The sequence below is a fragment of the Cyphomyrmex costatus genome, unplaced genomic scaffold (genome assembly GCF_001594065.2).
Source record: "Cyphomyrmex costatus isolate MS0001 unplaced genomic scaffold, Ccosl1.0 scaffold24, whole genome shotgun sequence".
NCBI classification, from domain to species: domain Eukaryota; kingdom Metazoa; phylum Arthropoda; class Insecta; order Hymenoptera; family Formicidae; genus Cyphomyrmex; species Cyphomyrmex costatus.
The window spans coordinates 165,683-192,943 of record NW_017276477.1 but is presented as its reverse complement, the minus strand read 5'-3'; the positions used below and the strand labels follow the sequence as shown (position 1 = coordinate 192,943).

General features: G+C 29.6%; 3 protein-coding genes across 3 annotated transcripts; 1 reads left to right on the top strand and 2 right to left on the bottom strand.

Annotated features, from left to right (window-relative positions):
- Positions 1-1,769: 1,769 nt before the first annotated feature.
- cnk (connector enhancer of ksr) lies at positions 1,770-11,651 on the top strand. The gene is made up of 13 exons (XM_018540239.1): positions 1,770-1,988; positions 2,583-3,172; positions 3,536-3,646; positions 3,735-3,982; positions 5,345-6,519; positions 6,790-7,749; positions 7,970-8,099; positions 8,180-8,671; positions 8,985-9,119; positions 9,229-9,842; positions 9,977-10,375; positions 10,459-10,682; positions 11,410-11,651. Exons 1-13 carry the CDS (start codon positions 1,931-1,933, stop codon positions 11,623-11,625), a joined length of 5,352 nt encoding a protein of 1,783 aa, XP_018395741.1. The 5' UTR covers positions 1,770-1,930; the 3' UTR covers positions 11,626-11,651.
- Positions 11,652-15,313: 3,662 nt separating this feature from the next.
- LOC108774191 (uncharacterized) lies at positions 15,314-18,465 on the bottom strand. Its single transcript, XM_018540234.1, has 4 exons — positions 18,211-18,465; positions 16,976-17,306; positions 16,090-16,647; positions 15,314-16,008 (listed from the first exon to the last, which is right to left on the bottom strand). Exons 1-4 carry the CDS (start codon positions 18,343-18,345, stop codon positions 15,314-15,316), a joined length of 1,719 nt encoding a protein of 572 aa, XP_018395736.1. The 5' UTR covers positions 18,346-18,465.
- Positions 18,466-19,913: 1,448 nt separating this feature from the next.
- LOC108774229 (nose resistant to fluoxetine protein 6) lies at positions 19,914-26,649 on the bottom strand. The gene is made up of 13 exons (XM_018540286.1): positions 26,415-26,649; positions 25,183-25,427; positions 24,138-24,331; positions 23,846-23,946; positions 23,098-23,316; positions 22,804-23,008; positions 22,005-22,170; positions 21,840-21,919; positions 21,677-21,772; positions 21,484-21,613; positions 21,075-21,249; positions 20,393-20,535; positions 19,914-20,323 (listed from the first exon to the last, which is right to left on the bottom strand). The coding sequence occupies exons 1-13, from the start codon at positions 26,647-26,649 to the stop codon at positions 20,192-20,194; spliced, it is 2,121 nt and encodes a 706-aa protein (XP_018395788.1). The 3' UTR covers positions 19,914-20,191.
- Between the last annotated feature and the right edge of the window lie 612 nt (positions 26,650-27,261).

The following is a 27,261-nucleotide window of genomic DNA, read 5'->3' as shown; positions in this document are numbered from 1 at the left end:
TCATTATTATATTTAGAAAGATACCTAAATAAGAAAATATAGAAATAAAAAGATTTTCGAACAATCATAAAAAATAAAATTCATACGTTATACCTTCTATTATTATATTGTATATATTATGGTATATACTATATTATTGAAACCATTTAATTATTAAGTTTAAGTATAATATGTAGTGTTCTTTTAATAAATTTGCTTACATATGTATATTCAAATATCATACATGCATATATCAATTTTTATTTTTAATAATTAAAATATTATTTGTTTTAGGCAAGTAACACTAAACGATATTAAACTACAATACATACGGTTGGATCTAAACAATTATAGACAGTCTAGAAGAAATTAAAAAATGTATTACCTTTGTAACTATTATTTCGCCATATGTATTATTAATTCTTTACTAACAAACTTTTTTTATGATAAAATTTAAAAAATCAATGTGATATATACATGTGTGAGTGTATATACACATATATATGTATATATAACATATAAGATATTAAGGAAATCCATGCTTTGTATCTAAATATAAATAATATAAATTTAAAAATAAATCTTTGTACTTTGTAGTTTTCTTAAATATAAAAGAATTAAAATAAGTACAGTACACAATACGTAAAGAGACGTATAACATACAATATACAAAACAATTTTTTACGAAATTTTATTATTTAAGGGGATCCTAAAGCAACAACGGGAATGGCCCAACAATTACAGTGAACCATTTTCTCCGAATTGGCTTTATAGATCATGAAATTTCGAAAGTACACATTAAAATGATATAGGTAATGTTTAAATTTACTCATCCTCATTTAATATTCGATTACAAGGACAAAATAATACTCGCGAGCGTTGCGAACGTTAAGTGGAACGCACCCTTAATAACAAAATTGGAGAAAAAAAATGAAAAATTCACTTATTTCAGCTCTTACATAGTTGTCACTTGAGGTTATAATTAATTGATTGTAGAAATTCTGTAGGTCGTACATACCAAATGATACCCTCGCACCAAGCGTCGCATGACGTGCACAAATAATCCTTTAATTAATGGCTCAAGCCTCCGGATAATGAATAGGAGGATTAGGGGGACGATACGGCGCACAAATAATCACAAATAATCCGAAAGACCCTCTTTCTTAATTCAAATAAGTCAAGCGGCCAATGATAGCCGCGCGTGGTCTTCCCACCCTACTCGGGCCAATCACGCTGCAGTGACGTAACGGCGGGAGCGTCGCGTCGCGACAGCGCCTCAGGCGGCCTCTTAGTGGAACTAGGACGGACGGGAGTCGGGACAGTCGGTAAAAAGGTGGTCCCTTACAGTATTACCGACCTCGATCAAGTTCGGCCGTTGCTTTAGGATAGGAATTCGGGGACGAGGCAATATTACCAAGAAAGAAGAAAGTTGCTTTAGGATCCCCTTCATATCCCGAAATGTTTAATTTCGCCTGTTTAACAGGCGAACAACTATAATACAAAAGGAATATCTCTCAATAAATATTAAACTTGAAATAAAGTTCATTGAGATAAAGTAATTTCTGATAGGTTGAAATTCTTATTCTCTGTTTCCCGTTCCTTTTATTCTGCGCAGCCCTTATTCTGCGCAGCCTTAAATAAGAAGAAGAAGGCACTCGGATGGGAATCCTGAACATATAGCCTTATATCTTTCGCACACTGGTGAACTTCCGAACGCAAAATGCAACCTGTTTTATCACCAGTGCATTTCTTAATGATTTTTCAACGCATATTGATTTCTCAGTATATAACTACTTTTTGTCATTTGTGTGGTGTTTGAAATTATAGTGGGATAGAACTGAGACAGCTCAGAGTGAGAGCGAGTCAGAATCGGAGTGAGTAAAATTGGGAGCAGTCGCGAACAAAAATCTCTGAGAACTTATTTATACATAAATCAATTTATATTTTTGCAATGGCATACGTAAATATAGCCGAATGGAAAGCGGATCAAGTGTGCGAGTGGTTGAAAGGTACGACGAAAATGTTTAATCAGTGTGACGTTACATCTCCAGCTAGACGTAGAAAAATTGAGAAATAGATTGTGCCGTGAAAGTATGTTGGAATCCTATTCAGTTTCGTGTAGAAACTCCATTCTCTCCTCTCTGTACATACGCCCTGCTTTGTTTCTATTCATTTCAATTTATTCTCTGCTGTATCAATTCATTAATGTGTAAAAGAGACTATTATTTATTCGTCTACTCAATCGTATTTGATCTTGTAAGATATTAATTAAGTTCAATTCATTAATGTGTAAAAGAGACTATTATTTATTCGTCTACTCAATCGTATTTGATCTTGTTAAATAATTCTTATATAATTTTTTGCATGTCCAATAAAATCTGACGTTAACTGATGTAATCGTTGCTATTCATTAATGATATTGATTATTGTAATTTAAACTAAAAATTGTTATTGCTGTGATTCAGAATTTATGTTAGGTAACTTTGTACTAGTATTCTGAATCTAACGTTTTTAGTTTGTACGAATATTAAATAATGTCATCATAAATATTGTTGTAAGTCATAGCAGGAATGTTATCATGAGATCGTTATTTCATGCCACAGGTTTGGATAATACTATACATCCATATATTCATAGTTTTCTAAATCACAATGTCAATGGACAACAATTATTGAACATACAATCGGAAGATTTAGAACGTTTGGGTGTAATAAAGCTTGGTCATCAAGAGATTATCCTTAATGCTATGGAATATCTTAGAAGTTTTCATTATGAATTGGATAAAGAGAATCTACAGTTGCTAGCATTACGACTTTCAAGCCAAGCACACAGCTTACACAAAGAGCTGTGTCGACAAAAAAATTCAGAATCTGTTAGTACTCAAACATTGTCAGATGTAGCATCAATTATGATGGTGGTGAAACCTTTAGTGAGATGGATGGATTATCCTCCATTTAATGGCCACATAGAATATCATGCTAAGAAAGTTGAATTGATGAAAATGTCAATAGAAATGGCTACGTGCGCGTATAGAGATAGATTTGCTGAAAAGCCCGTCCAAGAAATTCGAACAATTTGCAGCCAACTAGCCACATTAGCAGATTATATTATTCAAGATATCACTGATCCTATGATATTGCAGCCTGCAAGTTTAGATTTAGCAACATTAAAAAAGAAATCCAGCGACGATTTGGTAGGTTTTCTATAATCTAACAGTTTTTCAATTACTTTATTATATCCAGTTTTCTAAATATTATACGAAAAATATTAATTATATCTCATGTTGATTTAACTTGATCATGGTTGAGAATTAAAGCCTAATTTACAATTGGAAAACACAAGCGATAGCAACAGAGGGGCTAACAGATTTCAATCTATGAGAAATTGTGTGGTGTTAGAATATATGGTTTATGATAGGTTGAGATTATTTATTAAATAGTTCCAAACTGATTTTATTATCATATCCTATGTTAATAAAAGCTTTCATCAAGTCATATTATACAATATACAAAATATATTTATTTAATGATTGAAATATTATCTCTCTCTCTCTTAGGGTTTTTATATTTTACCATCTTTTCATGGAGTACATCAAATAACTGAAATTAAGCTTGGATCTGCCGCACATCAATCTGGTAAAATGATGGAAGGTGATCAGATAGTTCAAGTAATGTCTTATGTTTATGTATTTCTCATATTCATGTATTATAAATTTTGACAAATTTTAATTTTTAAATGCATCTTTTCTCTACTAGGTAAATTATCAAACGGTAGTTGGTTGGGAGAGAAAAAATTTGCTTGAATTATTTCGTGAAAGTCCAGCAGAAATGCTTTTGACTATAAAACGTAGGCCAAGGCATGCTAAAGTTTATGGCAAAATTTACATAAAACCATATAAACTTCCCTGTAACAAAAACACTTCTTATGCAACACAAGGACGCAGTCTTCCATCCCCTAGACCAGAATTATTAACAATACCTGACTTTGCAATGCCATCACCTAGGTAAGCAATCTTTTTATATGTACTTTTATTATTTGTGATCTGGCTAATATTCTTTCTTATCTAATAACATATGCGTATATACAAAGTGTTTTGAAAAAAGGTGAACAATTTCTCAAGAATATGCGGATGAAAATAGCTTTATAATAATATTTTCCTATATAAATCTTATTGTTAATTTTAATTTGATAATATTTTCCTATATAAATCTTTTTTCTTTGACGTAATTTTTTTTATTGAATTTATTTTTTAAATTAAAATTAGGAAGCATTTTTTTAAATAATCTTTATATTTTATTTTTATTCTTTATTTTTAAATAAAATCTTTATTTATTAATAATTTTTATTCTCTAGATATTGATAACTTGTAATAATTAGGACACTGAAGTTTGAGTGCGAAAAATTATCGGATATCGGATATCCGGTGTCACAACTATTTTTAGATATCCGATATTCGGTAGAGCAATTATCCAGCCGAATACCGGATATGTCTCCGAATATCCTGTCGGATATCTGGAAAATGGTTTTCCAAAAAAAGAACAGCAAGAGAAAACTAGGGATAATAATTTCCTTTATTTTTTCAATATAAAAAAGAGGAAAGAGAGATGAACTGTGCGAGAAATTCAGTTGCAAAGAATAAAATTTTGCATTAATGACGCAAACTATCAATATAAAGTTTCAACCGGATATGTTACTGGATACTAATGATATCCGACTATTTGGCAGGATAGTAAAACAGTATCGAATACCGCATATTTTCCGAATATTCGGTGCATCCCTAATAATTACATACAAATCTTAAATTACCTTTTTAGTGCACATTAATGCACAACTGTTTATTAAAAATTATTATGTGTACAAACTTTAATATACCCATTTTATTTCCACAAGTGAAAAACACGTTTTTTGAACTATGATCCTGACAATGTAATCACCTGTATATTTTATTCTGACATATTTTGACACAAAATATAAAATGTTTCATAAACTATTCATCTTTGATAACTGTATCTAAATTATTTTTATGCACAGAATGAAGAAATAAATCATTTGGTGATTACAGTACAGAAGAAAAACTATTGTACCAAATTGAAAAGTAAACATAAATTGTAACTGACTATATTTAAACTCTCATTATCTCAGAAAGTATTGCTTAAAATAAAAATATGCAATAACTTTCTTTACTTAACTTTTTAAAAAACTCTTTTGCTATAATATTTTAAGTCGCGAATATTAGGACACTTACCACGTAAATGTGCGCGCGCTGACCTTTAGTTTAACATATACGTATATCATATTTTCTATTTTGAATTTAGTTACAAAATTTTTATTTTCATGTATAACAAAAATGTCTTTTATTATGTAGACATATGCCAAAGAAATCCGGTGCAGAGCCAACGAGTATTTTAGATGCAGTTAAAATGTTGGATACAATGACTACAGATAGTAGTGATTCTGACAGCGAAGCAGAAACGCCACTTTACGCTAAACGAAGAAACTTAGTCCAAAGGCGAGCTACAATAACAGGTGCCAGTCCTACATCCAAACATGGTATTAATCTCGAACGGTTTTGGAAGGAGTTGAAATTAGAGCACAATGCGGCTGTTCAATTGCGTGATAAAGCAGCATCTTGCGCCCATGGTTTGGATAATGTACCAATGGTAAATATACGGCCTCAAACGTGTTTAGGATTAGAATCGGCGAAAAGGAAGAACAATGAGCAAACGAATAAAAGAGTGCAATTTGAGGAAAATTTGACTGATGCTAAAAGCATGCATCCAATTAATATGAAGGAAAAGGTTACTCCTATGCAAAACTGTGATGTTGGTGCAAATATTGTAAATAAAGATATTAATATAGAACATTTGCAAACATTCACGAATAATACCATTGATAGCAATAATGTAAATGATACGACCGTGCCTTTAGTTGAATCTAATAGTTCTGTTAGTGATACATGTAGTATTAATGAAAATAAGCGAAATAATAAAGAAATCGGCATGCGATACGTTGAAAAGCGTGATAAATTAGATAAAGATTATACTACCTCTGATCTATCAGACATTGAGAGATTAGACTTATTTGACCATTGTTTAATCAATACACCAAATAATAATTTAACAAAAATTAATATTAATACAGTTGTTGAGAACGATGATAATAAAAAATTGGAAGATGCAAGCAGCAAATGTAAAGAACCATCTGCTGGAAAATACGGTGGTAATGTCGCTCAAAAAATTAATGACATCGAGAAACAGATCGCGTATGAGAATACAGAAGAACAGGAATGTGCCTTTGGAGTGCCTAAAAGAACAGATCTATATAAAAATAATGAATATATTTTAAAAAATGATGTAAATCTTGAAAATAGCACGGAGGAGAAAAATCAAAATCTTGAATATGATATATTGGATGTAAACAATAAGAAATTAAATACTGTCAAAAAATTAAATACTGAATGTGAAATTGCTACAAATAAAAACCTCCAAATTGCTTATTTAAAACATTCAGCATGCGAATATCATGAGAATGCTCATTGCGGTATCTCAGAAATGTCTAACAGTGAAAATGAATGTAGTAATAATCATAATAGTAGTAATAGTAACAATAATAGTAATAGTAGTAATAGTAGACAGAATAGTAATAGCAATAGTAGTAGTAATAGTAACATTGGTGGTGGTAATAGCGATAATAATAGTAGTAGTAGTAGTAGCAATAATAGTAATAGTAGTGCAAGTAGTAGTACCGGTATTATTAGTAACAATAGAATCGAAAGAACTCAAACGTTGCCAAAATGTGATAAAATTTTAGAAACAATTAATTGTACTTATGCAGAATTGCTTGAAAAAAAATTTTCCTCAGTGCTATTAAGAGAGAATTATATGGAATCAATGATATCACTAAATAATAATACTAAATCTATTGAAGATGATTCAGTGAATGTTACTCATAATGTTTCAAAGACGCAAATTAATATAAAGCAACAAATTAAAGAAGCGAAATCTACAGACTTGCCTTCGGCACGGGTCACGATACAATCTTGTCGCTTTATAGAGTTACCAAAGATTCAGTCTGTTCGAAAACTTGAGAAACTCTGTTCGAAATCTCATGTAACACCCCCAGAACCACCGCCTCGTAAATATTATACGAACCAAGCAATAACTGATTTGAAATTAGATAATGTTCCACAAACTTTAGAGGATTTGCAAAAACCTCAAGTTCCAGAGAGATTCGGCATTAAACAAGAATTTAAAAAAGTAGATTTAAGTTTATGTGTTAATCATATTAGGAGTAATTCGGATTGTCAAGATAAAAAGGATTCCTCAGATATGCTTAATTACACAGAAAATTCGATGGACTTTATTGGCGAATCACGAACTGTAAGTTTAAGCGATCAAAAAATTGATCGTTCAAACTTATCAGATGCTTCATTGTATAATGAAAATAATGACAAACAATCAAGAGAAGAAAAATATCCTTTTGAAAAATATGAAACATTTGTTGAAAAATTCGTTTGCTCGGATCAATCCATAACAGACTGTTATAGGTTTGATCACTCTCACATTGTCGATTGTCCTGATGGTATAACATACTCAAAACAAACAATACCATCAGATTTAAAGCCAAGATTATCAGAGAAGGATAAAAACATTGAGAAAAGTGTTGTTAATAAAGCTATGATGGTAGCTAAAAGTATCGGCTTGCATAGTAGTTTGAACAAATCTAATAATAGTCCAAGAAGCAGTAGAAAACGGAATGTGTTATTAGCGAGTAAGTACAATTAATTATTAATTTTTTTCTTATTTAAGATATTTGTTCTGATAACAATATTAAAAGAATCTATATTTTTACAGTTTATTCAAACATATATTATGAATTTATATAATTTATTTAAATATGTTGCACTTCGATATGTGTCTATTATTTTTAAAACAATATCTATATCTTAAATTGAATCTTATAATACAGAGAAAATATATTTTCTTATTAGAGAGGAGGAATGTATCCGTAAGAGATGTTGGTACTAGCGATTTAGAAGGATGGCTGACATATCGTAGTAGAGGAGCAGGTGGCGCGTGGGCAAAAGCCTGGTTTGTATTAAAGTGTTCATCGTTGTACAGGTAAAATTGTATAAAACATATTATGATAAATAAATCATATACGTACAACTGATTAAATATATAAATTCGTTTTTATTTAGATTCAAACTACAGGACAGTGTAAAAGCTGACTGCTTGATTGTATTAACGGGTTTTACTGTATCCCCGGCTACCGAAGTAAAATCAAGGAAGTATTCCTTCAAAGTATATCACACGGGGACAGTGTTTTATTTTGCTGCTGATACCGAAGACAATTTAATTCTGTGGCTGGACGCAGTTAATAAAGGCACTTTAGGAACGGATACTCAGGACCAAAGCGTTGAGCTTTTTAGCGAAACCGATGAGAGCGATAGCGAAAATCATAAGAGTAAATTAAAATACACACAATCTTACAAAGCAAATCCGGAGAAATTATTTGGTTCTCTGAAAAAGTCTATACGAAAAGATGCCGGATCTTTTAAGGATCACGAAATCGGTGCTGCGAGCTTGGATCGAAAATATTTAAAATTTCTTAGTGCCAGAAATATACCTGTTCCAACGGCCCAATTTAGAAGTTATAGACGAGTGCTTCCTAATACATCGACATCAAACAAGTGAGTATATCAAGGATATTCTAAATTGATATAGTTACCATATGTAAATATTTTGTAGCACAATATTTTTAACAATTTTTGTGATTCTTAACATATACGAAACAAAATGTGTAAGCTTTAACAAATTACATAAATCAAATAAAAATGCAAACATGCATTCTAATTCTAACGACGGCAACTACTAATGGGAGGAAAACTTTGCTACTTTCTAACGAATAAAATCGCATTCTTAGTATAATCCAAAACTAACAATAAAGAGATGAATTTCTTATCTTATATTTTTAAGGCCTTAAACATTTCGAATGTTTTACAGAAAAGAAGATTGTAATTTAAATTCTCCCGATTTGCAAATGACAATCGCTGGTAGTACATTTTATGGCTCGAGCACTTCTCAAAATGTTACAGATATATCGGACCCAGATATGAATGATTATCGACATGCAGACAGGTTTTTAGACAATTTTTATCTTATATATTTTCTATATCGCAAAAATATTCCTTACAAATCCAATATTTGACAATATCAATTATTATATTATATGTAAATTTGTTGGTAGAAAATCAGAAAACTTGCAAGGTTCTATCACGCAAGAAGAATTCGCGATATCACAACAAGATGAGGAGCAACGATGTGCTATGATAAACAAATCGATATCTACGCGTACAACGCCTTTACTTAACGATCACGTTCATGTACAGCATAGAAACTTGAATGATAGAACGATGTATAATGAGGAAATTAGACAATTAAGTAACATATCCTTGAATAATACCAGCAATATTTATGACAAAACTAGCGATGAAATACCAAACAACAATATTATGTATGTTCACTCGAAGAACAAGAATGCACACGCGCCTTGCCAATTTCTCAAGGATAATTTTGTTGCTACTAGATATGAAAGTGAAGCAAATGATAAATCCTGTGGCAGGTCCATGACAATTGGATTGAAAAAGGTATGGGATTCATCAAGTTATGCACAGAAGAGAAGAGTGCAGGAACTTATGAGTACTCAAAGACATGACGATTTATCTCATTGGGAAAATATGATAAATCCAAACAAGCAGAATTCTCCAAATCAGAATGTAGACTATGAGTTTAACAAACATAGACAATCTCCCAATTGTAAAAGCAACAAAATGCACGATTATCTTTCACCGAGAAATATTGGTATGGTAAAGGATTTCATGTACAAAAACTTATTAAAAATGACAATATCTCGACGAAATTAGAATTTGAATAATCTTACTAATTAAATGTGTTATGAAATTCTGTTTAATTAAATCTATTTTGATTTTGTGTAGGATATTCTGGATCCAATCATGACCTTGCGAATCATACATCATCTGAGACGCAGCAATGCATAAAGAAAGACGTATCGATTAATCGAAAGGGGAGTTTTAATTTTGGTAATAATCATAATAACAGTTCTTCCGACAAACACTGGCTGGAATCCTTGAAATATAACGACAAGAAAAGCTCAAACTGTGATAAAAATCGTCTGAAAAATGTTGCACAGTATCAACCACCACCAATACTGACATCACCTTTTGAACAAGAAGAAATGCGTGCCACATTCGAGATGCATTTAGATAAAAACGATCATGTACAGAAAACCGGTCGCCTGAAGGTTTTATTCGGTGCGAAACAACAAAAATCCTGTTCCTTGGAGCTTCCTAAAAATGCTCAGAAAACCATATCAGGTAACTTTTATTAAATACAATTATTGACTTATTGAATATAATATATGTAATGTATTTTGACGACAAATAATTTTGAATTCTAGAAACTAGTTCACTGCGGTCGCATAAAGCACTTCGAGATAAGTATTGCTCTGATCAATTGCAGCATCCATTATCTACTTCTTTCGGTAGTCCAAACTCTGGCGATAATGGGATCAATCAGTCTTACAGTTTTTTCAACAACAACAATCCTTCCCAAACTCAAACATTCTGTTCAGTCAATTCGGTCAATGATCCGGATGCAATAACATCCTCTATCAAATCAAAAGTGAGTACAATTAAATCTGTTTTCTTATTTAATGCATAAACATCTTACATGATTAATTAAAAGTATGGAGAGCAACGCAAAAAAAGTGATAAATAATATGAAACACAGAAAATATGCACAACAATTAGGGGATTACTTTAAAACCTGCAAATTTTGTCGATATTTAAGAAACTGTCTCTCCGCTTCCAAAGATCGCAGTACTATTTTTCTAGATGCGTTTTAAAGGGCGAAACTTCTACTTTGAAACAGTTAATATGATATTTGCCGTTCTATCAAATGGTCTTTTTCGCGAAGCAGATTGTGTTAAAATTCTGAAAATTTCACGATTTTTCAATTTTTCAAACTACTCGTGTTTTGTCCGGAGAAATTGAAAAGTCGTGAAATTTTCAGAATTTTAACACAACTTGCTTCTGGTCTTCGCGAAAAAGATCATTCGATGGGACGGCAAATATCATATTAACTGTTTCAAAGTAGAAGTTTCACCCTTTAAAACGCACTTAGAAAAATTGTCCTGCGATTTCTGGAAGGGGACAGTTTCTTAAATATCGACAAAATATGTAGGTTTTAAAGTGATCCTCTATTGTTGTGTGTATATGTATATATTGAAAAAGGAGATATAACAAAATTTAATTGAGAGAGAAAGTAAGAAATTATATTATTGTTTTTCTCTTTGTTTCAAATATTTTCTTTACATTACAAATTTTATATAATTTAATTTTTTTTCCAGTATGACGGTGGATATTCATCCAATTACAAAGACTTTCTAAATTTTGGTAGGAACTTGGTACCTGCAGTACTACCATACATACCGCCACCAACATCTCCACCGCCTGATTATCCTGGTTTAGAATATCCACCAGTATTTGAACCCGGGACTTACTCTCTTTCGGATACATCATTACTGCGCAATCGTAATAAAAATAGTCAAAATACAGGCCAATAACAAAAGGCAAATTAATTTTTTTAAGCAACCAAAGATAACAGTTTCCTTCATATTGACAGATTATAAATATAGAGATACAATAGAATTTAATACAATAGAAAATTAATATTTCTATTTCTATTAACAAGTATTCTAAAATAATATTATTAATCTCATAATTCCACGATATATTAAACATATTTATATAGAAATTATGAAGAATTATATCAAAATTATGGAGAATTTATTTTTTTCTAAACTATATATTAAAGAAATATATTTTGCAAATCAAATATGATACAGAAGACTGAATTCAATGTTATCTAACATTATCTATTTGAGATTCGTCTATTTCAAAATTATTTTATTTCGAAAAAATCATGTAAAATAATATTATCCTTGTTAAATAAATTTTAGTAATTTATAAAGATTCTTATAGCAATTTAAAAGTATTATGTATAAACTAATATTATAAAAATGAAAAGGTCAAGCCATGTTCAAAAAAAGATCCTCAAAAATTTAAACTTTTTTATCTAACAATAATATATTATCATTAAACTGATATATTAATTAAAGGTGCCAGTTCAAAGTGAACATACATAAAGTGTATGCAATTTTCGGCCAATTTTCGAATCGCCTCCAGACAGATTCACTTTGAACTGGCATCTTTAATTAATAATATATCAGTTACTTTTAATGATAATATATTATTATTAAATAAAAAGGTTTAAATTTTTGTGTGAGGATCTTTTTTTGAACATGACTTGATCTTTTCATTTTTATGTTATGATTTTTCTAGGATATCACTTACTCTTTAGAGTACAGATATATCACAAGTATATATAAAAAAGATTTTAAAATATTATATAAAACGAAAGAGTGAAAAATACAACGAAAAAGAGGGATAGTGGGGGTGAGTAATGGGAGAGGGGGAGGGGGTGTGGTGGGTCGAAGTTGACGGAGGTATGAGTGAAAGGTGAGAGAGAAGAGAGGTGCACATGACTGCTGACAGAGAAGGAGGAGACATTTCTTACTTTTTCATTAAAATCGTCACTTTTTGACCACTTGTATGTCCAGAAAATGGCTTGATCGATTTAAAATTTTTTCAGCTCAAATTACTCGTGGCGATGCCGCCTTTCAGGATATTACGTGCGATTCAAAATTTTTTATTTTTTAGTAGTTATGTACCCTCCAAAAATGGACTTCGGTGACTCGGGGGGGATAAGAGTAGTGTCTATTATTAATCTCTTTTAAATTTAAATTAACTAGTACTTTTTTTAATATGGCCGAGACACTATCGCGTCTCTTGATACTTTTTTAATGTCTTATATGATTTTAATAAAGATAATAGTTTCGTATGAGTATATTTGTATGCATGTGTGCATAGCGCAAGTAAAGATGTATATATGCATCATAATAGCAATATTGCATAATTTAATTATTAATAATATCGTTATATTAATAAGATATATTTATAAGATCTTATTGAATAAGATGTATTTAAAAAATAGTGTATCATAATCTTGTTTGTTACTTTTAACGTTTTCATACATAACTTTTTATGATAAATAAAAAACTAAATTTGTATATTTGTGTGTGTATAATTCAAATATATATAAATAATATTGTTTATTAATATAAAAATATGTACATATACAGGATGTCCTGCGAGACTTCTCCAATCTCGCATAGAAAGATAGATAGGATTGAAATAAATACAGAAGTTTTATACTGTTTAGCAATTCTCGCAATATTAATATAGATATTAATTTTGAAATTATAATAATGAAGAGAAACGTTCTGACCGCACGAGGTATAGCCCGGTCCATTTTTTCAAACATAGGCTGCATTGGTAACGCGTATAACTTTAATTTCGTTATAAGTAACGAGTTACTTCCATTTCCTACTATCTTTACAAATAATTTTTGATAAAGTTTTCGAGTTTTTTTTTTTTAATAATAATTTACTTGGCTATTTGTATTTACACTCATTTTTGAAAAGTTAACTTTTGAGTAGATATAAGTTTCTTTTTATTTTTATTGCACACTTTTGAATGTATTTACGTACTTGGCGTAGTTTTTTTTATCTTTATAAGGTTTTTTTATAGGGACAGAATTTTTTTGTGCTCACACAAATAATATTCAAAATCTCCAAGAAGAAATAATTACAGTTTGTGCAACTTTGAAATAATAATTAATAACACACATATAATAATATATAACTGAAATAACATAAAATATAATAAAAAAATATATATATAATAATTTGTTAGAAAGAACAGAATTTTGTGTTGTAAAAGGTAAACAATTTAAGTATTTTGCATATAAGTTAAAAATTAATAAAATTAAAACAAGAATCTTATTAGACCGTACATGTGAGAACAAAATAAATAATAAATATAAATTAAAGGCTTACATAACGGTTGAAGCTGGATCTTTGATACCTTAACAATTTAATTGAATTACACACGCACACACACGTATACCATATTTGTAATCGTTTTGAATTGCGCGTCGAAATTTTATCGAACTTAAAAACGAAGCTAAACTATTAGAATATCACAATTAAACTTTTAATGTCCAATAGGCATCTGTTAAAGAAATCATACGTTAAAAATCTGTCAATAAAATTTCTTCACATAAGCTACATAGCCTTTCTTTATTATTTAATAAATATTTATGATACATATGCGTTTATACATATAAAATTAAAAAACCACTAATAAAAGTAACATTCTCGACAGTGCGTTGAATTTATCTTGACTCCTACAATATTATGAAAAAAATTGTTTGGAGCTATTATCAAAAAATTGATATATTAAGATGTGGTACAGAACGTGCAAATTTTAGACAATATTCGCTAACATATTAAATACTTATATTATAATTTAAACACTATTATAGCTTCGATATTAAGACTTCCGTCTCAAATTGATCTTAAGAATCTATCCTTAAGCATTATTGCTTTACCAAATACCCTGTAACGCAATCTATATAATGTAATATAGTTGCACAGTAAGGAAATAAGAACTCTATCTAAATTCGTAACTATATTAAATTGATAATTATAATTTACTAGTATAATTTATTTGATACATTATACTACATTAAAGATATATACAAATTATATCATACATACATAATTGCTTTAATTAAATATTTCAGTTTGTAATAGATTTCTCATAAATTTAATCAGTACGTTTTAAAATATTAAATAATTAACTTATATGTTATTATTGTTAGTCAATAATACTGAATTTAAAAGTCAGAGAATTAAAATATACTTATGACTAGACTTCAGATCAATTAAAAATTTAAAATTAACAATACAATTCATAATATGTACTACATAATAAAAAATGTTTTATATCATAACTATTCATGCTTGATTCAAATTTTGTAAAAGACGTCAAAAAATTATTTAATATTGATTTTTTAATCAATGTTTTTAAAAAATTTCCAAAAAATATATTTGTTTAAAACATAAAATTTAATTGCTGTATTTCAAAAGGATTAAGAAAATTTATGAAATTCATATCTGTTGAATAAATTCATTAATAATTAATTTGATATTCTATTTTTTTCTTTTATGAAAGAGATATTTTATTTGAGATGATTGACGACTGCAAAACAAATCATCATTAAGTAACAGAACATGCAAATAAAATCAGACATGCTAAAACATAAAATACGACAGTTTTACGACAAAATTAAACATTTCCATGTATTAAATTAGACATTATGGAATCCATTCTTATTACTTGTATTTTCGAAATTAATGTATAAATTGAGTTCGTGTTGTATGAAGACCAATAACTTATCAATTCTGGAAATTCATTGTTATTGATGTATTTGATTTCAATGGAAGTAAATTGTTTTCGCGAATCTAAATTTGGTTGACAATTAAGTTTATGACACAATTGTATTACATCATACTGACTAGCGTTAATGCGAATATCAGTATAATTCACAAAAACTATAAGAACTTTTTCTACAAGTGTTTGTTCTGTTATAGTTACTTTCTCTGTATATTCTAACGGTAAATCCATCCACTGCCAAAATTTAATAGCAAATCCAGTAGTATAAAGTTTATTCAAAGTTACAAAAAACACTGGTTTCGATGCAAATGTGTTCGAACTCACATGATCCCATAGGGTTATTGATTCGTTTGTTAATTTCTGCAAAGTTAGATTTATATTGGTACGGCAAAATTGTCCTGGACATACTCCTTCGTTTTCTATAGTCAAATGATGATAAGGAGTAGGTCTCCAACTATATTCATTTTCATATGATTTTGTGATTTCGAATAATCGTGGCAATACCGTAGAGTCTGCAAAGTTTTTATGTATTTGTGTTATTTTTAAATTATGAAGCAATCCTTTTAAAGACATAAATTTTGTAACATCTGCAACACACAAATAAATACTTTTTAATAATATAAATAAAAACTTAAACATAAAGAGAGAAACATTTAAAAATAACGTACATTTTGCATTGTCGTAACACTGATAGGATATATTGCCATTAATAACAAGATTATATATATCAGTGGGAATGCAATTATTAATTGAATAATGTTCCAGTAATTGACCAGTCTTGCCAGATAAAAAAACAAGAGATGATATATTTGCATCATCTACTGCTATACTCAATAAATCTTCAATATTGTCGGCATTAATATCTGGTATAATAACTGGTAATCTAGGGACTGTGCGAGCTGTAGCACTCCAATGAATTGTTCCAGCGATCGGTTCTATGCTAATGAGTAGGCCTCGTTCACCAGCAACAATGCAGTCTGGTTTTCCAGATTGATCAATGTCAATACTAGTACAATCTATAATAGTAGGCAATCGTTTTAATGGAACCAGCCATAATGGTAATCCATTATTTCCTTGCATAGATATGACTCCTCCTCCTTCTGGAGGTATCTGCCGCTGACGAGTCATTTCATCCCTTGTATCATTTCTTTTATATTGTTCACCATGAAGAAGAAATATTAGATTATACGAAGATCCAGGTATTACAGTAATAGGCCCATATATTTCTATATTTAACAAAAGTTTTTTGAATTAATATACTAAAATTATATGAATAAATGAGTAAGTGAGTGAGTAAATAAGTGTGAAAGTGCGCAGTGTGTCAATAAATGATCTTAATTTTTATCATCTTAATTGTTAAGGACAAAATTAAGATGATTCATTGACTACTAACTTTTATCATGTATTATTATTTCATAATAGTTTTATATTTAATTAAATAATTTTATTAATATCTAATGCAAATATCATAGAATGTCATAATGTATTAATTTTAGGTGGCGGCAAGGCGTGGACATTACAATAGCAATATGTTGTTCACACTAATAAACTCACCTACATCTTGCAATGTTTTATCCCACGATATAGACGAATGTGGTTCAATAATTGGTGAACAAATCATTGAACTATCACAAGGTAATACATATAAAAAAATAATTATCGTAATAATGCATAATAATATAGACATAAATAAACAAAAGCGCCTCATTGGCGATATATCTCTTCTTTTCCAAACGTCATATTGGTCACTTCCTTCAATTACCATTATTGGTATATCATCTTGATAACATTTGATTATATTTTGTCTGTTTCTCGTATTATTTTCTAAATTTTGTGTTTCATCCAATGGATGAAACGTCCCATTTTCATGATTCGAATGTAATTCCTAAACAAAAAAGAATGAGATATTAAATGTAGAACTAATGAGAAACAAACCTTAATAGTCAAAGCTGGATTTTAGATGCTTGTATAATTGTGCATATGAATTTATATATGTAGTTTTTTTTAACTGTATGCCGGATTTTTTCAGACTTGAAATGCAAGCTCTACTAAATTACCGCAGTAATATCACGAGTTAAATTGTAAAGAACACGTGAAATAAAAATAGATTTAAAAGCCTATTATGCATATTTTCATTTTACGATTATTTACCGATTGTTGATGAGAGGGGAAATAGGTAAGGTTTGCATGGGTAAGTTTCAGTCTATTTTTACAAGTATTTTAAAATAATGTCATTATTTTGATCTATCCAGAATGTTCGAAGCCTTTAGTCTGGATATACAATAGATGCTTTAAACCTTAAGCCATAAGAAATTGACTAATTACAGTCAAATAAGAAGTGAATAATCGACTGTAATTCGTCTATTTCTTATAACATAAGGCTTAAAAATCCATTGTAGATACAGGTTTAGACTATGGAGGCATAGCAGTAAAGCAGAAAATATTTATTCTACCCTCATTCACATGTTCTCGTGTCTCTATACCATTGTTGTTTCCTAACTTGAATAATTGTTAAGTTTAACAATTAATAATTAATATCTCGATTCACAAAGTAGAACAACGCTCTTTTTCTATTAGATTCTTTCGTTTTATAAAAAAAAACAACAAATAAAACCAATTTTATTGATTTCAAGCTACCCAGACTAAATAGTATAACTACCAAAACTATATATCAAAAATATTTACAGATAGAGGTATAATTGTAATGACATGTGCATTATTTCTGCAGTACATTTCACATATACACATGCAGAGATATAATTAAAGTCATATAGAATATATTCTTTTACCGCTATAGTAGTATTATTAGCTTTGAAAGCAACATCATTAGGTTGAGTTATACGTTCTTCCTCATCTTCGGTATCAGTATTGCTTAGACTTTGTGGAAGAGGAGTGTAACCTTTGCCACTATGATCGATCGACATGTTAAATAAATATCACGTTTTTCTTCTTTAGTATTTTATTGATCCTAGTCCCCCCGGCTGGTCCTCGTAAACGAGGTAGACTGTATTTGGAGTAGACTTGGCCAGCCTTTCTCAGATATCCCTCCAACCTTCCACTGCCTTCCAAGTTCCACAGAGATCAGAGCTGCCGCACACAGACACACTGTGGCGTTGCAGGCGTTAACTGCGGCGCTCAGGTCTGTTCTTTTCTACCGACTCCCGTCCGTCCTAGTTCCACTAAGAGCCTCCTGAGGCGCTGTCGCGATGCGACGCTCCCGCTGGTACGTCACTATACCGAGTGATTGGCCCGAGTAGCGCGGGAAGACCACGCGCGGCTATCATTGGCCGCTTGACTTATTTGAATTAAGAAAGAGGGGTCTTTCGGATTATTTGTGATTATGTGTGCGCCGTATCGTCCTCCTAATCCTCCTATTCATTATCTAGAGGCGTGAGCCATTAATTAAAGGATTATTTGTGCACGTCATACGATGCTTGGTGCGAGGGTATCATTTGGTATGTACGACCTACAGAATTTCTACAATAAGTTAATTATAACCTCAAGTGACAGGTATGTATAAGAGCTGAAATAAGTGAATTTTTCATTTTTTTTCTCCAATTTTCTTATTAATTTTAGCGTTACCCATATCATTTTAATGTGTAATTTCATGATCTATAAAGTCAATTCGGAGAAAGTGGTTCACTGTCCTTGTTTCCATTGGAAAAGTTCCAAGTGTATTCAAAGTCTTTATAATTATAGCTAATTACAGAAACTTACAGAAATGCACTTACATATTATATTTGATAAAAACGAGCTGTAAATCTGCATTAAAAAAAACATAACTTCTATTTTTATGTAGACGCGCATTATAAGATATAAAATTCGCATTAACTTAATTATTTGTTGTTACCCACGCATTTCACCCAATGCACTCACACGCACACACGCACGCACACGAGATGTAAATCCGACCGTGTAACCTGGTGTAACCTCCCTGTGGTACACCTCGGATATAATGCTAATACCGGCAGCAACATTTTTAGAAATTTTCAGAGAAAAGAAAAGACTATACATAATACATTACTCACTTACAAATTATTCAGTGAAAAAAATTGTAATATAATGATAAAAATTTTAAAGAGAAAATATTAAACTTTACTTACAATTAAAAACATTTGTTATGGCTTTAAAAAGTTTTTTCGTACATCGCTTCGCAACCGTTCTTCTCGGAGGAGATATGTGAAATTTGAGTTTGGTTTTTTTAACGCTCATTTTAAGTGTCTTTAATTTTGTTCAGTGGCTACATGCAAACTTCAAGATAAAATAACTTCGTCAAAAATCGTCGAATCGATCGAGATGTTTAAAAAAGCATTTTTAAGCTTGAAATCTCTACTTGAAAATTGGCCAATAGGGGAGGGAATTTGTGTGCAATCGTGCGTGAAGCAATCGGAACCTTCCCCATTAACATATTAATTTATTTTCAATTTAATTTTAGTAAAGTTTTAAGCTTTATCGAAACTGAGAATATAAATCTATATAAGTATGTGTCGTTTTAAAATAAATTTTATTTAATATAGGGCGCACAAAATCTCTGAACGAGCGATTATAATTACTATATACATATCTATATGCATTTATTATCAATGGGCGTATTCAGCGGACTGAAAAGTTGAGTGAGCGCGTATTGTCCAATCAGAATTTTAGATCTAGAAGAATACAACAATAACAGCGAGCGCTCATTCAACTGTTGAGTCCGCTGAACGCGTTCATTGTGTTACAAATAGATCCATTACAATTTTGTATGCTAAATTATAATTTCTCACTGTTATATCATTTATGTTTTCTTCTACTCCGAGTTTGCATGGTTTTCCGCATTAACAAGTTATACGGTGTTTCAACTATTAAGGATAATAAATAAGAACAGATATAAATAAATATAATATAGCCTACAACCAAAAGTATCTGAAAATAAAAAGTTGCGAGATAATAACAAATTATACTTTTCGGAACTTTAAATGTTCATTTACTTACCAAGGATAGAAGTTCAAAGTGAAAAGATATTTCACTTTGCAAACGAAATGAGTGTATAATAATTGGGTTTAAAAGATAAGCGCAATATGACAGTCTGCTAAGAGGAACCCAACCTTTGAATGATAAAATTCGACAAATGATGCCTGTAATAATCAAATATTGAATCATTAATTAACATATTTTTATAAATTATAATATTGCAATATTAAAACATATTAATAAGAAGGCTCGTTAAGTTTTTTAAACTAATAAAGAGAGACAAGGGTTTACGAGAGCAAATAAATTCCTTAAAATATTTAATTTTATTCTAATATATTGCGAAGAATATCACGTAATTTTTGGCGTTTCGTCCCGGTCTCTACTACTTAACACTCATCATTAATTAAATATTTTATTCTAATCTAAAATATAAAAATACCACTCCATTTGTGCTAAGTTTTAATAAACCGAATTTATCATTTAGGAGCAGATTCATGCTCAAGCCTTTACTTCATTTTTTGAGCCCGTTGACTTTAATAATTTAATTAAGAAAGAACTAACTTATTTTTAAATGCAATTACAAAAATAATGTAAATTAAAAATAAAATTTAATTTAATATACGGGCTATGAAATTAATATATATAATAAAACTTTATTTATGCAGATTTGGAGTGTAAAGATTAATTAAATAATATTACTAACCACCATTCTGAGTAAGGCACGCTACTATGATCCACGCTATACCTACAGCCCAAAGGACTCTGTACACCGCGACGTAAATAGAGGCCGCTAGAATGGATATGTGTCGGTCATAAACACTAACCATCGTGATAATGTGGCAAGCAATACCAAGACACCAACATAAAATTACAGTTCTCTAAAATTTACGTTGAATTAAATTAGAATATGGTTAAATAAATTAAATTAAATAATATAATTAATTTAGAACTAGGCTATACGTAAATATATTATTTTCTTTATGTATAGTTACACTATTTATAAATAATTAATTAATATATTGCATATTGTTATTTTGGAAGTAGTTCAACTTTTTAATGTAATATATGTTAAATATGTACAAGTGAGACATAAAATATTAATTAAACTTTACCTTTTTCAAAATTAATTTTCCGTTTAATTGTGTTAAAATATAGCCTGTAATCATTCCAACAATATATGGACTTATTCTAATCCATGATGGAAAATATAATTCATCTATAAGCCTATATTGTTCATCCAATCTGCAATAACGAGAAAAATGCTCTTTTAATTAACCCTTTATAAACAATTTCTATGTAACTTACGTCGGAACATATTCATAAAGGTACGAAAAATAACCAGCGAGAACTATCGAACCTATTAAAAGTGCACCCAGTATAAAGGCAGCCATATAAAAGTATCTGGAATTTATAATTGATATTTAATTCAAAGATATATGCATTGTTATGTAATCATAAAATAACTTACGTTATCGACAAAATTAACAGTGCTACTCCGATCACGAAGAATTGCATATCATTTGATATAAACCAAGACCAACTCATACACTTTAACAGAAAAAAGAATTTGAAGAATTTATACATGGTATATGCTTTCATATTTAGTTTTGTGCTAAATCAAATTTATTTGTACCATTGTTTTAAAACCAAATAAATTATTTATGTAGAGAAGATTTCTCCACCAGTACTTTGAACAATTTTCGTGCGGCATTTCGGTTATGAAAAATTGTGAGGTCTTGTCAAACCAAATCGAGAATAATAGCCATATTGCTAATACCATCATGTAACTCGGAGTCAGTCTAAAAATGATATTGTAATATGCATAAAAAAAACATCGTTGGCTTACTGTTAAATGTGTAACATTAATTATATAGAATGTCCCATAATTTACCTGATTATGGGACACCCTATATATTACATGCATTTCACTGATTTTTAAATTACATTGCTTAACAAAATTAAAGGCTCATTTGTTTCATCCTGCAAAAATAGGCAAATTTTAAGATAGAATAACTTCGTCAAAAATCGTCATGTCGAGATGTTTGAAAAAGTATTTTACAGCTTGAAATCTACTTTTTAGATCGCTAAAATAATTTAAAAAATGATGTTACTGATATTTTATAAAATTACACCAACATATAGATGAATGAAGGTGCAACAGATCTCAAAATTTTATATGAAATTTACGAAATTGCGCACAAATGCGATTTGCAGCTTTTGAAGGAGTGAATCTTTACCTTTCTACTGAAGCTTTATGCAGTTACTGTTTCTGAAATTTTTGTTCTTATTTAGTAAATTCCAGAAGCGGTAAGTGTGCATAAAACTTTATCACACATTTCTAAAAATTCTCACAAAAATTTCTAACAGTGTAGTTTTTATTACTTTATTACATTTATTACTGTTTTTTTATCAATATAATAAAGAGAACATACCGGATAAATCTTTTTATTACAAGGACAAAGAATTCATTTATCTTTGCTCTGTAAGTAAGTAGTTGTATTCGATCTTTTTCCATTTTATTTTTTAGATAAAAATAGACCAACAAAAGTCCGCTTATACAAAAGAAAGTGTCGACTGCCATGGGTATATTGATTATAATTATATTAGACACGTATTTCCAACACCACACTTTATTATCTGCGTATCGAAAACAATCTTTGTTATATATAATGAATAAAAATCGGACAATATATTAATTTTCTACATATTATTTTCAATTACTTTACCTAAATAGTCTGCCAGAAAAACTATTACATGGCCCATTATTATCCAAAACATACTTAGAAATTTTAAGCCATGAATAACAGGCAGCGCATCGGCATGCAATTTCGTGTTAAATATTATTTTTGTATTTGTGTAAATAGAAAAGCATATTAATATTTGTCCAATTCTACTTTCCTGTGACGCTCTTTCAATTTCCATTTCCTCAATTATAGTTTTTTCATCTAAATCACAATTCAATAATTTTTAATAAAAAATTAATATAAAAATCTTGACTTTAAGAATGTTCGTATAAACTATAAATGATTAATAAAAGTATAATAAATAAATGAATAAATAATTGAACTTAATGACAGATTATATCGGAGATTCCACGTCAAATCGGGCACCAAAAAAATCAACATTTTTAATTTTTTTTGAAAATTTTTACATACCTTCCAGACATAAAAAAATAAAACAATGTTTGAGGAAAAAATTTAAAAAATGTTTTCACGAAATTATGCTTACCTTTAAGTTTCAAAAATTGACAGTTTGAAAAACGTGGCTATGATATTCAAATGATTGTACCGCCGAAATGGTAAGTCGTACGAAAAGAATGCAAAAGATTCAGTTTTAAAGATTATAAGGTGTTCTATTTTTTAAATATACATTTATTTTGAATAAATATTTTTTTTTGTTGTTTATAATTTTTAAATGCATTTTTGAACGCAAAAAACGGACCGAACTAATTTGTACACATATTATGATACTTACTATTGTTAAACTTATTCTTCTCATTTGAACATTTTTGATTCACAAATATATCATATACTGTTCCAAATATTACCATAAAAATAGAAAGCAGTAAAATAACACTGTAAATATAAAATTAATAAATATATACACGCAAACTAGCTCTCTAATATATGTTTCCGCTTTAGATTTAATTGTTTTCAAAATATATAAACTTGTTTTTAATGTATGATACATGCATACATGCTATATATATGGGAAGACGATATTTGTATTATTTTAATATATTATCAACTGTGTACTTTAGAATTACCAAATGAAAGGTACAACACCACTAGTGAGCCAGTCATAACTATCCTGTAGATTTTTGACGTGAATCAGTTTAAAGTCCGCAGAATAAAGGTCACTTATTAGAAGAATTCTGTCACGGAATATTCTTTCCAGAATAAAACTTATGTCATTTGCAGAGCATGATGCTGGTAAACAGAGGCCAAGTATAATCAGATCCTGAAATAAAAAATGTCTGTATAATATATTTCGATATTGAAAATACACTATTATGTGTGATATGCAGAACTTCCATTTCTCATCGCTGCTTAAAACGGCCGATAGAAAGAAAACATAGATTTTTATATAGATATACCAGGTTGATTGATAAGTTTTTAGAATAGCACATTAGTGGTGTTACCACCTCCAAATGCGCTGTGAAAAATATGTCTGTTTGCTTCAAGAGGGAAGTGCCTTAAGGTTGCAGCGCAAAATTTAAAACTGTGTGCATAAATATCGCATAAATCCTGTGTGTATTCAATTTTCCAATTCGATTGTTTTTAACAGGTGGGGAGGCTGACTTGCTGCTTACTGAGCCCCCCACAAAAAAAATTTTTTTTTTAGCTAAACGGAATGAGCGCAAAAATTGTTATTTGCGAATATGTATAGCGCATAAATAGCGCATTATTATACAATTTTAAAAATTAAGATTTGGTTAAGTGGGGGGGGGGCAGCTAGGCAAAACGTGCATACACGTATGCATGCATCATATATTAGAAACAAGTTTATATGTAAAAACAATTTTCTATCGAGCCTTTATAACATAATTCAATTTATCTTTCTTTATGCGAAATTTGGCCACTCTTTTTAGACTTTAAAGAAGAGATAATTCCCAAAAGGCAGTTTATTGTTTTATGTTTTATATAGGCATCAATATTACACGATTCATTTTGCATTCACGATTACAGAGCTGAAGATAGCGATATAAGCTTAAAATAGTATGGTTTTTACTTTTTGTGCTATTTATAATTTAAACTTTGTATAGTTTTATCTATTATAGTTATCTATTGTTACAAGATATATAAACTTACTTCGGTAAGTATATTAATATGATACTGAACAGTACTATTATGTTTAAAATGGGCAGCAAAGTAATTCACTTTAAAAGGTGGAATCTCCTTTTGTGGATCACGATACAGCGTGTTATTTAATAAATGTCGCTCTGAAATCTGTAGAGGAACAGTATTCATCGTATCGAAGCACTGATTACGACTGCCCAGCCAATAATTATTTCCATAAAGAAAACCTGGTCGAAATTCACCGCTAGAATCCAACACTTAAAAATAAAGGTAGACAAATGTTATTAAAGATTAGAAAAAATATTAAATAGTATTTCTTATTGATTATTATAATAGTTAATCAATGTTTCTATGATAAATTAGACTGATTTTGAAAAACAGTCTTTCAGATCTGTTATTATCTATAGTTACTCCTTATAAAAGATATCACTTTCCTCTGTTGTTATGACTGATTTTAGTTATTTTGTTACAAGTTCATATTTTATAACGATTATTATAAAATAACTACGTTATTAGACAATATCAAATCTTATTGGACTGTGAGAATTTAAACCGATAAATACTGATGAGAAACATGCTGTAACGGTCAAGCTGGATCTCGGGTGCTTCTATATAATTGTATGTGAATTTATATACTACGTTTGTAAATTTTTAATTGCGCGTTGAATTTTTTTTAGTCTTGAACGCAACACTATTGAACTATCGCAGTAAAATATCACGAGTTAAATTGACTAAAAATTTAACAATTTTTTATGCTTTTTGTGCATCTTTAGATCAATCCTGATAATGTTGAATGACACATTAAAATCTGTAAATCGACATATTAAAATCTGTAAATTATTAATTTTTTATTACGATCAATCAGATGAAAGAGATCAATGAACGCTCTATTTTTATATAATTTTTTTATAAGCGTTATTTTATCAAAAAATATATTTTTTTATTTTAATATATTTTCAAAAATTGTTACTGTGTATTTTTTCGGTTCTGACGTCACAATTTGATGTAGTAGTAATAAATGAACAATAGCTTTAAATGTTATATCATAGTTTAAAACATATAATATCAATTAAATTTCAATTGATATTAATTTATAATTAAATTAGCAGACACAAAATTGAACGATTCGAAATTAAAAAATTTAAAACGTACAACTAATAATTTTTTAGTTAAATTTTTGGACTTTAAACTTAAGTACTTAATTTTAAATATTTATGATTATGAATCGAAAGAATCTTTCATACCTTTTAAACCCCAGAGTATTCGTTGATCGACAGCGTCTCGGAAATTTAGTAATTCCTTTTCACATAATGTCAAATTTAGGAGGCCCGAAGCTGTTGAAGCAATAGCATAAGCTGGCATATAGTAATTGTAGTTGCTCTTGTCATTGTTCGATTTATGAATTTGTGCGGAGACACAAAGTAAAGTGATGAAGTTTACACAAGCACACAAAATAAACGTAAGTTGTCGTTGCGACATAATGCGATTTTAATACATAATAGTCACTTTTATTCCTTTATTGCAAATGATAAACTTTATACTATAAGTATTATAAAATCAATTTGAGATATAAAAGAACAAAGTTGTTTTCATATAATAATTTTGTGATATAGTAAAGTTTACATTCCCTGATGTAAGAAGAGTAGTTTTGCCGTTAAAACTCTAATGACGAAATATTAACAGAATAATAAAAGAACGAGATAGAATTTAAAGATTTTGCTCAAATTGATCGCGTTAAAGCTAATAGATAAATTCACTTGTGCGAACAGTTGCGCGAAATTTGAAGTTTTATAAAGGGATGTCCATCTCTGATTTTGCACGAGAATTCCGCATGAATGATCAGTGAGAAACATATACAGAATAATTTATATGCCTCGCACATATACACACAAGTATAATAAGTAAACTTGAAAAATGGCCATTGCGACATTTTTGCAAATGTCAATATGTCGCACGTATAACTACCCAATTGACATTTTGTTAATCTTTCTCTTACATAGTTTTTCAATTCATCATTGTTTTTATTATATCGACTTTTTACACAGTGCACACCAAGGTATAACAATACGATCTCTGCTTGCATCTTATGTG

What these genes read in the sequence shown, in the direction of transcription:
- LOC108774229 (XM_018540286.1), bottom strand. Translation starts at nt 26,649, where the DNA reads ATGTCGCAACGACAACTTACGTTTATTTTGTGTGCTTGTGTAAACTTC. An exon ending in GGTGTTGTACCTTTCATTTG is followed by an intron (nt 23,947 to 24,137) that starts GTAATTCTAAAG and finishes TTATATTTACAG; the next exon opens with TGTTATTTTACTGCTTTCTA. An exon ending in ACTTTGAACTTCTATCCTTG is followed by an intron (nt 20,324 to 20,392) that starts GTAAGTAAATGA and finishes TTTTATTTTCAG; the next exon opens with ATACTTTTGGTTGTAGGCTA.
- cnk (XM_018540239.1), top strand. Translation starts at nt 1,931, where the DNA reads ATGGCATACGTAAATATAGCCGAATGGAAAGCGGATCAAGTGTGCGAG. An exon ending in TCTTTCACCGAGAAATATTG is followed by an intron (nt 9,843 to 9,976) that starts GTATGGTAAAGG and finishes GATTTTGTGTAG; the next exon opens with GATATTCTGGATCCAATCAT. An exon ending in TGCTCAGAAAACCATATCAG is followed by an intron (nt 10,376 to 10,458) that starts GTAACTTTTATT and finishes TTTGAATTCTAG; the next exon opens with AAACTAGTTCACTGCGGTCG.
- LOC108774191 (XM_018540234.1), bottom strand. Translation starts at nt 18,345, where the DNA reads ATGTCGATCGATCATAGTGGCAAAGGTTACACTCCTCTTCCACAAAGT. An exon ending in CTAATAATACTACTATAGCG is followed by an intron (nt 17,307 to 18,210) that starts GTAAAAGAATAT and finishes TTTTTTGTTTAG; the next exon opens with GAATTACATTCGAATCATGA. An exon ending in GTGTTACGACAATGCAAAAT is followed by an intron (nt 16,009 to 16,089) that starts GTACGTTATTTT and finishes TGTGTGTTGCAG; the next exon opens with ATGTTACAAAATTTATGTCT.